This window comes from Pleurodeles waltl, chromosome 6 (genome assembly GCF_031143425.1).
Source record: "Pleurodeles waltl isolate 20211129_DDA chromosome 6, aPleWal1.hap1.20221129, whole genome shotgun sequence".
NCBI classification, from domain to species: domain Eukaryota; kingdom Metazoa; phylum Chordata; class Amphibia; order Caudata; family Salamandridae; genus Pleurodeles; species Pleurodeles waltl.
Genome location: NC_090445.1, coordinates 617,652,451 through 617,670,583, shown reverse-complemented (window position 1 = coordinate 617,670,583; position 18,133 = coordinate 617,652,451). Strand labels below are relative to the sequence as shown.

The 18,133-nt window shown below is 41.1% G+C and overlaps 1 protein-coding gene across 5 annotated transcripts in view; it reads left to right on the top strand.

Annotated features, from left to right (window-relative positions):
* Positions 1-18,133, top strand: part of LOC138300066 (receptor-type tyrosine-protein phosphatase V-like) — a 573,371-nt gene that overhangs the window by 442,389 nt on the left and 112,849 nt on the right. For all 5 annotated transcript variants that reach the window (XM_069238934.1, XM_069238932.1, XM_069238933.1 and 2 more), the window contains 5 exons: positions 216-432; positions 8,040-8,107; positions 13,991-14,117; positions 15,745-15,792; positions 16,488-16,581. In XM_069238934.1, the coding sequence (XP_069095035.1) occupies positions 216-432; positions 8,040-8,107; positions 13,991-14,117; positions 15,745-15,792; positions 16,488-16,581 (554 nt within the window). The remainder of the gene's footprint in view (positions 1-215; positions 433-8,039; positions 8,108-13,990; positions 14,118-15,744; positions 15,793-16,487; positions 16,582-18,133) is intronic.

The following is an 18,133-nucleotide window of genomic DNA, read 5'->3' as shown; positions in this document are numbered from 1 at the left end:
GGAAAGATGTTCTGAAATTCTGTCACTTAGTGTGAAAATAGTCTGGACATGTAAAACTATAGGCGATGTCCACATGGGATAAGGTTTTTCAAAGTAAAACTGTTTGTAATGCTTTAAGGAGCTGTGAGTATTTCTTACCTGTACTGGTAGTAGACAATGATCATGATTTCTTGTTAAAAGTATTTTTATTTGCCTGCATGTGTTTCAACTGTCAGTGTCTAGACCCACCCAACAGATAACAACCAGCACCTGGTACGACCACTTTTACGGCCACAAAGATACATATTTGGCCGTATTGGTGCCAAATCCATTCCAGCCAAGTGAAAAGGATGCTGCAGCCAGAACAACCTGGGCTATACCAGTAGGAACAGAGGAATGCAACCAGACCAGAGAAATCTGTAATGGGAAGCTAAAGGAAGATACACAGTACAGGTAAGTCAAGTAAACCACGCTGTTCTCATACCAGGAGGCTCAAGACAGAAGTACAGTACAGTAAATTAAGGTGTAACATCAGAAGGCTGATGAGAAACCTACCGGACAGATAATTTGTGTTGAGAGCCTGATGGCAGACATACTAGCTAGGTAACCTTGGTGCAGCACTGATATACCATAGGGAGAACCTCGAAAACATAAGGCTTGTTTAGGGCTTGATTACTATATTTAAACTCACAGGGAAGATATGTAGTAGAGCATGTGAAGGCAAAATGCAAATTTCCACAAGATGCACAAAAGAGATGCCTGACTAGGTAGCCCACATTTACAAAAATCAGTATTGAAAATACATTTTAGATAAATACAGAGGAGAAAGATTGATGTTTGATGATTAGTTAAAAACAAGTACTGCATTGTGGTGGGGGATGTGAGAGGACTGAAAAAACTATAATAGAAACAGATTTCCAGATTTCCAAATGCCTCTACTATCCGCAACCTAACATTAGCCCTTCAAAAGTGGAATGTAAGTGGCCTGCAATCTAAACAAGCATTGGCAAAGAGACTAGGTCTCTCCTATGCGAGAATTATTGGCTTTGGCAATGTGTTTAGCCATGTTGTACACCAGCGTGGCTGCTGTTCAGCATGGCTAATAGTGACATAGAGAAGAGTGGAGTGGAATGTTGTAGAGTGAAGTATTGTGGAGCAGAGTGGAGCTGTGTGGCTTGGAGTGGCATTGAATGAAGTGAAGTGGTGTAATGTGGCGTAGCGTGGAGCGAAGTGGCATAGAGTTGACTGTAGTAGAGTCATAGACTGGAATGGAGTAGAGTTTTGTGCAGTCGTAGGCTGGACTAGAGTGGCGTAGACCATCCTTGAGTGGAGTGTCGTAGAGTAGAATACAGTGGCATAAAGTGGAGTGGCATAAAGTGGAGTGGTGCAGGTAGAAGTAGTGCAGAGTGGAGTGGCATAAAGTTGATTAGAGTACAGTGGAGTGAAGTGGCATAGAGTTCTGTGAAGTGTCATAGACTGGAGGGGTGTAGGGTATCATAGAGTGTCATAAAGTGGAGTTGTGTTCAGTGGAGTGCAATAGAGTTTCGTAAAGTGCAGTGGCATAGAGTGGAGTAGTATCGTAGAGCGGAGTGGCATAGAGTTGAGTAGAGTGGCATGGAATGGAGCAGAGTGTCATCGAGTAGAGTGTTGTACAGTGGAATAGACTGTTGCAGAGCGGAGTGGTGTGGAGAACAGTGTGGTAGAGTGGAGTGTCAGAGCAGAGTGTCATAGAATGGAGTAAGTGGAATGGCATAGAATATAGAAGGGTTGTATAGTGGAGTGGCACTGAGTGGATCAGAGTGTTGTAGAGTGGAGTAGAGTGCTGTGTAGAGTCTTGTGGGGTACAGTGTGGTTGAGTGTCGTAGAGTGGAGTGTCGTAGAGTGGAGTGTCGTAGAGTGGAGTGTCGTAGAGTGGAGTGTCGATTGTCAAAGTGGAGTAGTTTGGCATTGAGTGGATTATTGTAGAGTGTCATGGAGTGGAGTGGTGTAAAGTGGAGTTTGAGTGGAGTAGTGTGTCGTGGAATAGAGTGTGGTGAAGTGGCATAGAGTGGAGGAGTGTCATAGAGTAGGGTGCCGTAAAATGGAGTGGATTGTTGTAGAGTGATGTGGCATAGAGTGGAAGGGCATACAGTGTTGAGTAGAGTGTACTGGAGTAGAATGTTGTAGCATAGACTGGAATAGTGTCATGGAGTAGAGTGGGATGACATATAGTGGATTAGAGTGTCATAGAGTGGAGTGGTTTAGAGTGGAGTAGAAGGTTGCGGAGTGGAGTGGTGTGAAGTGGGATAGAGTGGAGTGGCATAAAGTGGAGTAGAGTGTCATAGAGTGGAGTGGCTTACAGTGGAGTTGCGTAGAATGGTGTATGCATGGTGTGGTAATGCACGGCCATTACAGCGAACACAATTTCAATTGAAATGACCATTACATTTGCACAGACATACAGTTTTACTGATAAAATTATGCCGCACTCAAACGATAATGTGTGGAAATCAACATCACCCTGTGTATTGATTCGTTTTGGCCCTATTAAAGTATGTGTTGCCATGTGCTTCATTTGTGCTTTCCTAATTCTGATATATTGTGAAATATTCCTACAGTTCATTTACAGGCATTTATATTTTGTTGTGTACTAGAAACAAAATAACATCCTACAGCCTTTTTACAATCCCAAACCGGGCAAGATTGTCACATAAATCCTTTCACTTTGAAGTCAGAGAAAGAAATGTAAACACCAAGCTACCAGAGCCTAACATTTGATCTCTGTCTTTGAATTCACATCAAATGTGAAAAGATAAAAAAGTTAAAGGCCTGTTTATTCACTTCTGAACTCCAGCATAATTATTTTGGGGGTGTTGCAGCTGCCCCCATGCCCCTACTTCCAGTGCCTATGGCATGGGCGTGAAATTGAGGAAGAGGATTGTTTAAGTAATGCTATTAGTAAAGAGCACCAACCAAAATAAACTAGGTGGTAGACAGAACATTGTTCCTCACAGGCATGCAAGACTGATGAACTGGTACTGGCAAAGATAAGTAGAATCAGTCAAGCAGAAAGATAGGAGGTAGGAAAACTCTTCAAAGAAATACAGCATGTTTCCTGCTTCCTGAACTAGCACACATGTTCTCTTGCGGAGTGCATCACTAAAAAGAAAAAAATAGTTCCCAGAAAGCAAGCACTTGTGTAAGAATATAAGAAGCTTGTCATAGAGGTGGTAAACAGGTTGTGCTCCACAGGAGGGACAACGACATGATACACAGCCTAAAACAAATCAAGCCAATCTGAAGGCAAGCAAATGCGAGTGACAAACTAGAAAGACAATAGTAATCAAAGGGCAGAATGCATTCTTAGGTCAGATTTCAGAATGTCCCCAAGAAATTGTTTGCAACCAGGCAGCTGTGCTTCTGGTAGGCTTCGAACTAAAAAGAGTCATAATGCCATGTCACACACACTCTGAGGAAGAGTGAATAGATGCCCACTGTGTTCAGAATGGGAGTCCGAGGCACACTTATAAAGAGCATATCATCAGCTTCAGCATATAAGTAAGACAGTTAAGGTGAACCAGCTGAACATGGTAAACTAATGACCCATACACACATGTCCATACAGTGGAATGAATTTCATTTTCAATAGGAAATAGAATAACTAACTTCATAGTACCTTACCTAGCCAGACCTGGTGAAGAACATCATCCTTATAGAAAAATATAATCTGCCTTGGTAGGAGTTTCTTCTGAGACGTCTGGAGGACATATTCAGCCTTTCTTGGAACTGGTATTGGGATAGCAATAAGGAGAATTTAAAAGAAAGTTGGTGTTTGTAAAGGTTTGCTTTTAGGCTGATAACACAATGAGCTATAATTGATGTATATTTAGGGAAGTTATGCCCAGAAGAAGGAAAAGGGCGGACAAAAGAAAAAGTGAGTATCTTTGGCATTAGAAATACTGCACACTGAAGCTGAGATCTCCGGAACCACAGTGTCACCATCTCCAAATCCTGTGCCCACCACAGCTGTACCTCCATATGCTTTTAATTGTTTGCAGGTTTACAGGATTCCTGCATTTCTCTGTCACCAAGGCAGAGAGTTCTTTAAGCTATGCGCCTTCCCTGATCTACAGCCTGTTATAAGGAAGTATAGCGGTCGGTGGGATGGAGCTTTGTCATCAAAGAGTCTGTTCAAGATTGAGGTGAAAATTATGGATGCAAGCTTCTAGAGGCTGACCTATATTGTGGTAAAAGTGGCAGAGCTACCTGGAGACAGAGCTTATTTTTGGGTAAGGGAGGTATTGACATGAAAGCTAGAACTTGTTGAAGGATGAGAAAACATTCACACGCTAGTGTCTTAGCCCATAACCGGTGCTTAATTTGTGCTTGTTGTTTCCGGTGCTCAGCACCAGCACTTATTTTTGAGGGCTGGGGCTTATTCTTCTGCCTCAAGCATTTGCTGCAAGCAAAAGACACATATGGGAAAGACGGATGAAGGGAAAAACGAAAAAGTGTCACAAAGGGAGAAAGTAGAAAGCTGCAAGAGTGAGCTAAAGGGGCAGGGAGTGGCTTTATATGGATTGAAGAGGCCCTAGATGGCTTCAGGATTACACCGCCTCAATATTCCATATTGACACATTTAATTGCAGCAGCCGCATGTTTAAGGGGAGGCCTTTGGGCACCGGCACCTTTTTATTTACAAATTAAGCACTGCCCATAACTGATACATTTACTGTAGCTGGTGGTGTATACCCTTTGCCCATTGGCCCACACCTCCTGCCTGAGCCACAGAGCACTCATGGGAAACACTTTTATCCATGCTCTCCTGAATAGTATTTCTTGGCGATATCAATTCCACCTGAGACTCTTAATCTGAGTTTTAAAGAGTCTGTGGGGTTTAGTTTGGATGACTGCCTTCCTCTGGGTGATAAAGTGTATTGATTCTAGTGTGATAAAATGATGCATTATAGGTGTTGCATTCTTGTCTTTTTCTGTTGAATTAATTAGACTAACAAATCTGAAATTGATGAAAAGTTTGGGACTGGAGACAATTCCTGGACTGAGGTAGTCACTCCAGGGGCAGTGGGGTTGAATCCTATCCACGTGACTTTATATCATGTGAAGATTAAAGGACAGTTTCAACTTGAAACCATAGTCTGAGGATATGTTTATGTTATCTGAGAAGCAGCAAAGGTTTAAGTGCCCAATGTTCCTGCTAGATATCTAACTCCCCAGAGATGCAACAGGAATTAATAGGTTTTAGCCCCTTTAAACTCCTATGTTGATCAATGACTTCAAGACCTTATGGGATGTTCTCGAAGTTTTGACTCTGACAAAAGCATCCCGATATTCAATGGTTTAAATACCCTTGAAGAGTGCCACTGCTCTTATTTCTCACACCACTGACAGCCTGGGAGTTACAGACATGTTTCACGCAAAGTGTTATAACTTTAAGTACGTGACAGTATTCACTAGAATGCCTTTATTGTATGATTAATAAACATCTTTAGAATATAAAATGTAAAAATAATCAAAATAAAAGGACACAGATCGCTTAGGCCAATTATGCTAGGAAAACTTAATAAAGAGCTGTCTCATAAAAACAGATATTGAAATACAAACTTTAAAATCCAGTTGAGCTGAAAAAACTAAAAATACAGCAATGATAGATAAATAAAAAACAATACCTTAAAGTACTTCGTCAGGAATAAAGCGCTTACATTCAAGCATTCACTTAACCTCCTGGTAAAAAGTATCTCAAACAAGCAATCCAGGCATTGTTATTTGTCAGTGAACAGCCAGGTCCATAGCCTACTGTCTCTGGGTAAAATTACTCCCGCCTCTGCTAGGAATTCCTGCAGGATGCTAATGTATTTTCTGGATTTTGCCAGTTCTGTTGGCTCTGTAATGATAAACAGAAAAGTATTGGCCTCATTACACGTACGAGTGAGGTGCGTGAAAAAGTGGTCTTAACAGTCTTCGACGCGATTGCAAAACAGACGGACAGCAGCATAATAGATGGGTGAACGACTCGCTCTGATAGTTACAGAATCTACAGTTTACAATCTTGGTGAGGGATAGCCATCGTTGGATTACTTCCTTAATTTGAAGACCCACTAGTCTTGCAAACATAATTTGTTTAAGACAGCTCTTTCGAAATGCTCTGGAAAGATATGGTTGTGGTCTCAAATAATCCAGTTTGTCACTACCATATGACAGGCCCACTGCCTGCAGGATATGTAATTGCAGGATATGTAATTTGGTAAACCTGACCATGTCGCGTGCTTTCGAATTATAGTTTGCGTTTTTAAATATGGTTTTAAGTGCGACACACACGGGCTGTAGTTTACACTCTGATCGATTTGAAGGGTGCCAATTTAATGCTGTAAATATAAGACCAGGGATTCCCCTGTTGGATTAAAATCAATTGAAGAGCAGCTTTCAAAGTGTTAGATGGAACTTTGATGACCCTGTAGTAGCAATTTTTCAAAAGACGCCATACTTGCCCAAGTTTGGGCCACCAGCCCAAATTTCAGCCTAATCAAGCAGCTCCGAAGATATGATGGAAGTCCAAAGACCCTTTTATGCACCTTGACCTGGTATAGGTTCAAAATGTGAACTAACTGACCTGGGTAGGCTTTCTGACCGTAAATAATTGTTGGGAGCAGAGTGGCGGTCAGGGCACGCCTTCTGAGCACAGCAGACGGGCTTCCCATCAATTTATTCAGTTTTCACAAACTATTATTGACTCGGCTAATATGATGGAATGGCATTCGATTGTTTTTTGGGTCGTCCTTTAGATGTTAGCCTGACGCCCAGATAGTTGTAACTGTCGGCTGTTTCAATTCATAGAGGCCTCAGGCTCCATCTAAAATACAGGGGCGGCTGCTGGCAGGAAGGGCTTGTGGGGCACTGCGCGGAGCGGGAGGGAGGCAGATAATAAACACAAATGTTAAAAAAGAACACTTACCTGCCTCACTACCTCGCGTTCTGCCTTCCTCCCTCCCCACCCAATCCACAAGCTTCTTTTATGCTGTTACACAACATGAAAGAATGCCCCGGATAAGCCTGAGTGGCCTGAAATGCTGCTTAGGGAGGAAGTGAGAGCCCGCACTTGGTCTCCACCCGGCTGTGAAACACAACCAGATGGAGAGTTCTAAATGCACATGTCAGTTTGTTTGGCACTTAGCACTCCTTCTTCCCACCCCCCTGACGCGGAGAATGCTGGCCTTGCCCCACCCTATCTAAGCGAAAAAATAAAATGATAATAAAAATGCTTTTACTATCATTTTCTTTTTCTGCTTCCTCCTTTCAGCAGGGGTGCTATGCTCCAGCACCACAGTGGAGGGCTGGCCCCGCTAAAATACGTGTTTTTCATTGAAATACCAAAGGACAAGATTTTGGTCTATGAGCCGTTTGCCACCATTTTATTGGCCAAGTTATAGTTATGCAAAGCACTGAGACATGACAGTATTGATAGAGTATGAAAGTAGGTGGTGCTGTTAGTCATGATGCAGAAGGATATGGCTCAAATCATAAGGGATGATACTTAGAAAGTGGTGAAGACATATTGTGATGTTAACTATTACACATACCTGTGGTGTACGCTTCAAGTCAATATGATAAAAGCCTATGTGAACTATGAGGCTTCTGGGAAGTTAGACCAGCACCTCATTCTCATGGGAGGGAGTGCACAAACTTTAGGAATTAAAAGCTGTCCATAATTATGAGAGCTTACAAATACGCATATTTTTACCTCTCTTGGCAAGTGGACTTTTTGGCTTCTTTTCCATAAGAAGGACATGTAGCTGCCCATGCTGTGACATCCTATGGAGTTGCTTAGTTTTGTCTTAAAACCACTCATGCTTAGAGAAGGAGCCTATAGAACAGTCCTGTGCTCTGAAGCCTTATAAGCACATTTCCATGAAGACAGGGTTTGGATCATTAACATAATGAAAACTAAAATACTTGTATATGAAATGTCTAAATGTCTTCATACAAACAGTTTTTTCAAACATTCTCATGGATCTGGAGTGATGGAGATTATAACATAGTGTTTGGGTGTCTTTGATCTACTTCAGGTTCAGCGTCGCTGCCTTTACAAGATACAATACTCTGGATCCTGCTGTGTCATTCTCCGCATTCTCAGGTATTTGTTAGAAACTTGTTCTACTTGGGTTTGATTTAGGAGCTTTATTTATTAATCTAGCACTGATGTTCTTGCTTTTAAAAGATTATCCATGAGACTGACAAGTACGATACACTAAATTATCTGACTCAATTCTTCCTCTTCACTCTGTTTCAAAGCAACTTGTGCAACATACCCGTGTTTAGTGTAATACTGACTTTATAAGATTTTGTTGACGGTGGATATTAACAAATGGTTAAGTCAGTCGGAAGCAGCAACTTTTTTTTAAGGTTCAATAAAATATTGAGTATACATGCATGTTTTAGTGATAGGTTATGTGGGAACTCCATTTGGGAGTAGAGATAAACCTTTAGGCAGTAGATATGAATATGTGGACTTTTAGAAAGGTGTGGGAGGGGAGGGGCAGGGTGTGGGCCAAATATGAGGAAAGTGGCCTTACTCGTGGGACTATAGGAGGGAAATTGCCCTCAGTGGGGAAACTCTCAAACCTTGGGTACTAGCCCTTCTAAACCTCAGTCTTTAGACCAATAACCTTCCTTAACTCTGGTGGCCTGCTCTGCTTCTACATCAATTCACACCTTATTTCTTCCTATAACCTACTGTCCATTCCTGCATGCCGATTTTCTACATTTTCTTTTTCCAGTCAGTGTACAGGGAAGCAAGGTTAAAAAACGAGTTCAGGGACTCGTACCCTACTGCTGATACACCCATAACCCACCATTGGTTGATGTAAGAGTTGCAGGATTCCTTCTCCTGCAAGCCTACCCTTGCAGATATTGGATTCTGCTCCTGTGATTTCAATCTAGAATTCTCTGTGAGATGCAGGTTGGCTGGCTTCAAGGATCAGTTCTGCCTCTAGTGCATTGTACTTCTTGCATGGTTCAACTCTGCTCAGCACCTGTTTGCAAAAGGATCACTCACTCCAAGATCACTCACTCCAGTGAGATTATAAGGTGTGTAGTCCGCCAAGTTGAAAATGCTGAAGGAAGTGGGTCAAGCCATTGCTTTCTCTAAAGGCCATTCCCTTGTTTCTGCCTGTAATAATACGTAAACGGCAGCACTGGGGGAGTTGATGCACTCCTGCATGATTTCCAGATTTTCCAGTGGTTTCCTATGATATTCCTACCCTGTATTTGTTAGAGATTTCTCTGTACTTTATTTACATATTCCACTCTTGCTTGCCGGCAGATACACCTATGTTTTTAATTTTTATTGTGAAGAGTGATTTCTTATTGTAACTTTAAGGGGGAACCACCATCTCTTCCCACTAGTACATTCGGCCCATTAAAATGATTGTTTTTTAATTTGTAATTCAACCTGCCTATCACATCCACTTCTCCTTTTGTTTTCTATACTCCTGCATGTCTTTGTACTTGTGAAGTGATAAGACAAATTTACCCTGTAAAGTACCAGCTTTACAGAGCTGCTTCACACCCTTGGGTTACAATTTTGAATACAGATTCCAAGCATTCATGCACCCGCTGAAGCAGGATAAAATTAGTCCCTTTGAATAGGATATTAATAATCCTCTTGACTTACACATTGAGTGCCAATTGTATTTTGTTGATTACGCTACATGAATAATTAATATTATGAAACAAATTGAATCTTTATGTTTTTTTAAATCAAATGGATATGGATTGCACTTTATGAACATAACTTGTAGCTCAATAAATGGAGAAAAGTATTCTGTGAAAATGTTTGACATTGATAGACATGTATTGCTGGTCTCATTTGAAGCACAGGAGCCTGGTATTACTGGAAGCTCACTTTAGTTCCAAGAGCTTTGGCTTTCTGAGGTCAGTGAGGTCAAACGGTCCAGGCTTAATTTTGGAGAGTGTATGGAACACTTAGTTCAGCTATCAGATGTATGATTTCCATTGAATATAATTAACAAGTAGTTTTATTCATTTTGAAAAAATATAAGGCTGTTTTTACAGTAAGGAAAACTCCTTAGTTACTTCAAGACATCTTGTAGAAGGCATGTGCACATTGTGGGATATTTGGGAAAAACTGGCAGTCACGAGGTAGAGGCAGACTTGTCTTCATACCAGAGTCTAGGAGGCACATGCACTGCCACATCAAATGGTGGAGTCACACAGCCCTGACTGGAGTTCAGCATGGTAGCCAATGAAATCACTGGGCAAGCATACATTTAACCTTGCTGTTTACCACGTACTTCATTCATTTGCAAATTTGATGGCATAGTATTTGCATTTCTGCTGCAATATGAGTCTGCACTTCTGCTTGTTGTACCATCCATGGAAGACAGCTCAAAATGCTAAGCTCCTGCAAATAGACTCAAGTTTACAATTGTGCAAAGAGTTTTGCAAGCACACCTCTGTGCTTCTTAGTCTGGCTTTAATATCTTGAGCACACTGGAGGAGAAGCACTTGTTTTTGTTTGCTACTCACACAGCACTTCACTGCTACTCTGGGGTGTACCCAGATTATCTCCCTGCGTAGCAGAGGGTGTCTACTGCTCCCTCCCTAGGCTATATTGGCACTGATCTTTGGAGACAACCGATTTATAACTGGGGAAGAACATTGTTCTGATCATTACTCATAGGAGAGTTATGTACTAACTTCCTCATTATAATCTGTTCTGTCTTCCATAACTGGAGTTCTTAAGCTCCTCCTAAGTGTATGTTGTAGGGTTGTCCTGTTATGCGATAGCTTTTGAGACTATGTACTATACCCTAATTCTGGATTAATACCAGCGGGGAATCCTCATTTGCCTGCTCTGGAGGTTTTTAATTTAGGTTTGGCCCTTGCCATGGATAAATTGGCCTGGCGATATTAAAGCAGGAGGGCAGGCCTAAGAAAACTAGTTGGCCCTGGTTTAAAAGTGATTTGAAGGTGCTTCAGAGGAAGTACCGTCAACAAGAAAGACTATGGAAGTTATATCCTAATGAGACAGAGAAGGAGAAATTAAGAGTTGTTTCAAAAAAGTACAAGGCAGCTTGTTTTGAGGTGAAATCAGCCTTTTTTTTCTACTAAAATTAAGAATGCATCTAATGCGCCTAAAGAACTATTTAAGGTAGTTCGCTCGCTAATCACGCCTCCTGTTCCACCTACCACTTCACCGAATTCTCAGGCAACTTGTAATCAAATTGCGGAGTTTTTTTTAAACCAAAATTCGGCAAATACATGCAGATTTCCCCTCGGTGGATCCTTGGATAGCCCCTCTGGACCCTCCTAATCAGGATACTCCCCTGCTTACATGCTTCCCTCCGTTGTTGCCGGAAAGGATTAAAGAATTCCTTATGGGGATTAAATCGGGTTCACCTATGGATCCCTGTCCACCCGGCATTTTGCAGATGATTTTAGACTCTGTTGCTCCGAAATTAGATACCATTTTTCAGGATGTTCTATCCTCAGGGGTCTACCCCTCTACATGGAAGCAGGCCACTGTTATTCCCCTTAAAAAGAAGTCCGATCAAACTGCCTTTTATTTAACAACCTGCAACCTATTTCCTTGCTACCGACATTGGCTAAGATATTTGAAAAACACATTAATTATGAACTGTCCATGTTTCTTAACCAGGCTGGAGGCTTTGATCAGTCTCAACATGTGTTTAGAAGGGCTCATACCATGGAATCAGCGCTACTTACGACATCGGACTCCAACCGGAAACTACTGGACGGAGGGGCAAGGCGCTGTTCTTGTACTATGAGATCTGTCCGCGGCATTTGATAGCATTTTGCCTGCGATCTTGGTCTCTCGCCTTCATCATGCTGGAATAAGACATTCAGCTCTTAAAATCCTGGAGTCCTTCTTAAGTGATAGATCTAACATTGTAAGCTGGGGGGGCTTTAAAGCACCAGCTTTTCATCTGCCATGTGGTGTACCCCAAGGCCGGGCGTTGAGTCCAACGCTTTTTAATGTCTATGTGGCCCCCCTGGTAAGACTTATCCGATCATATGGTTTCATCCCATCCTCTTATGCAGATGACACTCAGCTTATCATTCCAGTGTCTAGGAGCAACTGGGAGGAAGTGGCAGAGCAATTTAATAGTTGCATGCAGGATGTTAATCGGTGGATGAGACCGAATTGGCTTAAGCTTAATACTAACTAAACGGAGATTGTCTTATATGGTTGCAGTAAGGAACTGTGGAGTCCGCGATGGTGGCCGGATGAATGTGGGCAATTACCGGTCCCATGCGGGGCTACTAGAAATTTAGGAGTGATCTTTGATGACTCATTAAGTTTTAAACCTCAGGTTAGTGCCTTAGTCAAGTCTAGCTATTGGGCACTAAAAATCCTGAGAAAAATCTTACCGTTCCTGAAGCAGGAGGAAAGTGTCATGGTTATGTTAGCATTGATCATGTCCAGATTGGATTACTGCAACTCGCTGTTGTTGGATATTGATTAGAGCACTTTGAGGAAATTGCAACTAATTCAGAATAATGCAGCTCATATGATTTTGGCACTCCCACGTTTAGCGTCGGCTTCCCATAGCCTAAAGTGTCTTCACTGGCTCCCGGTGGGCAAGAGGATTATTTTTAAATCTCTCTGCCTTACCTTTAAAGCACTATATGGGGACGGTGCTGAATACCTGGTTGATAGACTCAGGTGGTATCGTCCAGGACGTGTCCAAAGATCGGACAAGTCTTACCTGATCCAGGTCTGTAGAACGCGTAGAGTCAGGTGGGGAGACAAAGCGTTCACAGTGGCGGCTGCCAGGTATTGGAATGGTCTACCGCTATACATCAGGAAAGAACATAATTTCTTGATATTTAGGAAGAGGGTGAAAACTTGGTTGTTTCCACGGTAGGGCTACTGGCTTCAGTCGTCCTCTCATTATTTATGTCCTTGAGCGCTTCGATGCTAAGGCCGGAACGCGCTATATAAATGCCCATATACATAGAAATACACATACATACAATACCGACCGTGCACAGGCAGTACTTTCTATTTGCTTAGGTGTTACACTGAAGCACCATCTCAGTCGAGAAAATTCAACCAGACCTTGGCTTAGATCTTCTGTACCTCATGAGGCTCTGGAAAAAAAACATCTAGAGAAAAAGGCCCAGCTGTTGCGTCCAACAGAGAAGAAGCAGATATGCAGTGGCTTCCATGGAAATTAGCATCCCAGGCCCGCAAGGAACAGCTGACTAAGGCCTACCTAGAGAACAACTATCAGAGGGAGCGTCTGCTCCTTATCCAAGCTACCTTTTATAGTGCTTGAGAAATATCTTTCACATCTGGTTTATGGGGCAAGGACATGATGGATACATTGTAGGACTGTTCTTGTTAGTGACCCGATACTGCTGCTTGACCTCCATTCTTAAAGTCCACTGTACTAGTCAGTAGTGACACGTGAGTCTGTGTCCCTGTGGCAGGCAGATCTGTCTCAGAGAGGCTATGGTACCAGTTTTCAAAGTGAACCACCAGTTTTGAGGTAGTATTGGTCCCTTAAAGTGTGTTTAGTAACCCCTGTTGCCACCAAGAGAGATTGAAGAGACTGGTACACCTGACATCCTGGCGAAATTAGACTTTATCTAGACTCCATCTTAAGAAACAGTAGCACACCATTTTATTGGTTTATTATTAGTCCATTTTAGCATGGTTGTTTTCTTGTTTTACCACCGTATTGCAGTACGAGGTCAGGTCCACTGAAGTGTCTTGCTTGTCGTCCGAGTTGGAAGTGAAACTGTAGCAAAGGGCAGACATGTCACTCCAGCTAAGATACAATGCGTACATCCTTTGAATAATAGTAATAAATGCTTTTTGTTCTGTGTAATACTCGTCTTTTCTGTAAATGTCATTGTTAATAGGCTGTGACTGAATTGGCTTTCAGTAAGTCTTTAGACTCGTTTGCTAGAAATTCAATTCCAGCTGAAGCAGTGAGATACTGATCGCCTGTACTTGTACCCACAGCCCCTCCAAGCGATGGAAATTCCAATCCTATCCCCATTCCAGTTGTGGCTGGAGTTGTCGGTGGTATCCTGCTGACAAGCATGGTATTTGTTGTCCTGGTCTATTGGCGACGATCCCGGTTAAGGAGGTAAAGTTATCTGCAGCATTTGCATTTCACCATTTGTTCAAATACAGAGCACTTCTAACTACTTGAAGCTGCTGTGATAGTATTGTAATACAATAAAGAAGTTCATATAATCAATAAATGGGTACATTTAAGGACATGATTACTAGGTTGAGCGAGGTAAATAAAACTCCTCCTCAATCTCATTATTTCAGGTAAAATGTATATTTTTGATCCACTTCATTGTCCAGATATAATTTGTAAACTATACTAGTCAATTACATTAGTTTAATATTCATGCTAATAACCAATAGTGCTTTGTCAAAAAATAACTTTATTTGCAAAGCCAAAAATTAAATAAAATAAGCTATATTTACTCATTAATCTATTTTGAAATATATATATGAAATGCGTTGTACTTAGTTTCAAATTACACAGAACTATTTATTGAAAACCCCAGCATTTTTAAAAACTTAGTTAGAATTCCACAAACTGGAATAACCACAATTTGAAGAAGACATCCAATTTACAAAGGAAAAGTATAACAAATGTTGACTAATCAAACTTGCCCAGAACACAATCTACCTCAAATATGCAGCAGGTGCTTTTGAAAACGTTATACCAAAATTGTCTGGAGCATAGAAGCCCTGAGGCTGTTCCATATTGTCAAGGGGGCAGCAGATGCTAGTGTTACCCCTTCCACAATACACATTGGATGGGGGCATCTTCCGTGGTCACTCAATGTGAAAAGCCATTTCATTATTTCCAAGGTGGTATGTCCTCCTGCAAACGAGGCAAAGCCTTTGTATATGCAGTGCTACCATTTTTGCAGAAGCAGGCAGAATCTGCAGCTCTTCATACTCCGCAGAATCCAACCAGTTCTTTGTACTCCCTTGTGATGGCCCATTGTAGCCTTGTATACACTGGGCTCCCAAAGAATCACTTTCCTGAGTTGAGATGGGTAAAGCCAAGTGGAAAGAATGTGTCCAAATCTGCAGCAATAGGACTATTAAAAGTAACTACCTTTGAAAGCATTCCACTAGCTCTCATCAGATGCACGAAAGAAAAATACAGTGTCCTTTGTGCCATTCAGGGAGTCCGGGACTAGTCATTTAGTGAATACTCAACAGGAATCTGCAAACCATTTTCATCAAATTAAACTACTGATAGAAAAACAAAGAAGTAGGTCATTCAAATGATGAGGGCTCAGATGATTTGCAGGACAACTCTTAAAAAGTACTACAATTCGTTGTAAAAATAATTTGTTCGCAAAAATATTTCTTGGGACAATTCATACCTTTGTCTCCATTATAAAGTTTTTGGCCTCAATTGGGTGATAGTGGGAAATCCTCCAGTTTCTGGAAAAAGAGCTTAATCAAACAGGAAATTCATAAGTAGAACTTCCTTTAGCATTCAGTTTCTATGGTGAACGAAAGTCATTTCAGTGGTGGATTCCAGAAACTGGAGGATTGTCCGTTACCATGCAACTTCAAACGGGCCCTTCGCTCCAACATGAGAACACATCAATCTGACCCACTGCATATGAACACATTACCACTGTTGCTTGGTATATCTTTTACAGGATTCTTTAGATTCAATCTTGTTACTGAATTTCTGCTCATACAGTCTAAATGTTTCATTATTATTTCAGATTGAAGAAAAATAACCCAACACAAGAGATGACAACCTATAGTTTGAGGTGAGTGGAGGTGTTTTTTTCGATCACAGTGGCTCCTTTTGAATAACTCATGCTTTTGGGGAGATTGCTAATTTAACGCAATGCCAAAACAAATACATTTTCACCTTGTTATGTGGCATGACATTGTTTTGAAATAGGGTCAGGCATTTACTTCAATGATTAGGTTATGCAGAAACAGTTAAGATTTGCTTTAGTATTTGGGAACACAAGGAGTGATATCGTAAAAGTTTGCAACTATGGCCAGATGTGCTTACCACGCAAGATGTCTAGATGCTTAATTCTCGCATGTTTAATACAGCATTTAAAGGTGATGGTCAGTAATATTAGAGCAGTGTTACAATTATCTAGAATAGCTGCTGTACCGTGCAACAGTGCTACTAGAACATTATGCCCAGTGAGGGTGGAAATTATTTCCTAATGCAAGAAGCGTGTCCTCCCAAATTGCATGTACATGTCACATATTGGGAATAGTGAGGTACCTGTGGACAGACACTATCTTGGGACATGGATCCTAACATAAGGGGTAATAATAGTCTGGGAGGTAAAGTTCATAAACAGTCTTTAAAATAAACATGTAAAAACTAGTAGAAATAAGGAAAATAACCTAAATGATAAGTATTATTTTTCTCCCTGGGTTTGGATCTTTTCAGTGATCATTGGCTACTGCCATGAAAGTGTGTGTTTTGATTTTACAGAAATGTTCACCGATCTATCACAGTTCAGAACTTCAAGCAGGTCTATGAGATGAAGGCTGCAAATGCCAGCCAAGTCTTCTTCCAGGAATTTGAGGTAAGAGCATGCCAGAACTTCTCCAACAAACAAATCTTTATTGCAGCAAAAAAAAAAAAGAAAAACACAATCCTACGATTTTTTAGATTGGTGGTCTTGAAAGAATTGAATAAGATAATAGGCGGGCAGCAAACTATACTATTAGGGCTCCCAGGTCTTTAAAAGGGGCAAATGCTACAAACCATGCTTTAAAGATTTGGTGACTACTCTGATTTTAAAAGAGAGAAGACGAGACAGACTCAAAGAGGCCACTATGCAGATATTACATGCTGTTATTAAAATTATTTCCAACAAAATCACAAATGTGGAAGCACTTAATAAAAGACCGTGAAAGTATAAGAGAACCAATCTAAAGTTGTATCTCTCCTGGTAGTATTTCCTCCATAATGTATTTTCTTCTTTGTACACATATTCAGTTTTGTAAATTAGTCACAGGTTGATCTGATCAAGGGAGTCTGATTTTAAATGTTTACACCCTCATGCTGAGAATACTTCTGTTTGCTGGGAGAACTGAAAGTGCTGGCAGCTGGAAAGTCAGTTTGCACCTATTCTACCCCACTGCATCAAAAACAGAATTCATGATAACGTGTTAATCTCAAAATCATCAATGTATGTATGTCACTGGCTTTAGACTGCCTCAAGTGTGCAGTGGAATCCATTATGTTGCTGTGTTCCCCCCGTTTCAGTTAGGCTAAACGTTAGTGTTTTGGCCTCTCCAGTACATGTGATCAGCTTAACAGATTCAGCCACTTGTGGCCTGTCGGATGTAACATTCAGTTTGTTTCAAACTTCCTTAGCTGTCCCTCTTGCAAGGCAACAGTCTGTTGAACTCCTGTGTAGTTGTATAAAGGACAGGCATGGAAGGAAAAGGGAATTATTTGTTTGTCCACCCTGTTTTTAACATATGGCATAGTTTTACATTCCTTGATTTTCTGGAAGTCTCTGCAGAAGGACCTATGAAATACAAAATGTATATGAAATTTATTTAGCAACGTATGACTGAAAAGTACAATTAAGACCAATGTTGTGGTATATAGATAAATTGTGATGGAAAGAAACTTGGTGAAGTCAAATTTCTGTTATCAACTTCCCATAATGCAGATATTCAGACCGAGGCCAGTTTAAGTGGATTTCTATCTGGAATTTCACACCTTGTCATACTTTTAGCACTGCTCTCCAACTGTTGCTTCAAAAAACAGTCCACCAGTTCCCAGTGTGGTTCACCTTTGTCATATTGCCAGTTGTTCTGATTTACTACAAATAAAGCAATATGAACCTTAAGTCTGCAAAGTGTAGACTCTAGAAGATTTATAATGTTTCCACCTGGATATCTTTGGGTGCCCGCCGCTCTGCTCTAAACACCTGCCTGTTAAGACACTATTATCTGATAGGCAATAACAGGAAAGAACATATGGGCATACAAGCAAAGAGGAGGGCTGTGCACCCATTAAATGGTCTGCAGCACAAGCACTCACTGATGAACGCCTGAAGTGATCACATGTATATAGGTATATTGTATGTCTATAGTGCAAACCTAGCAAAAATGCAGTGG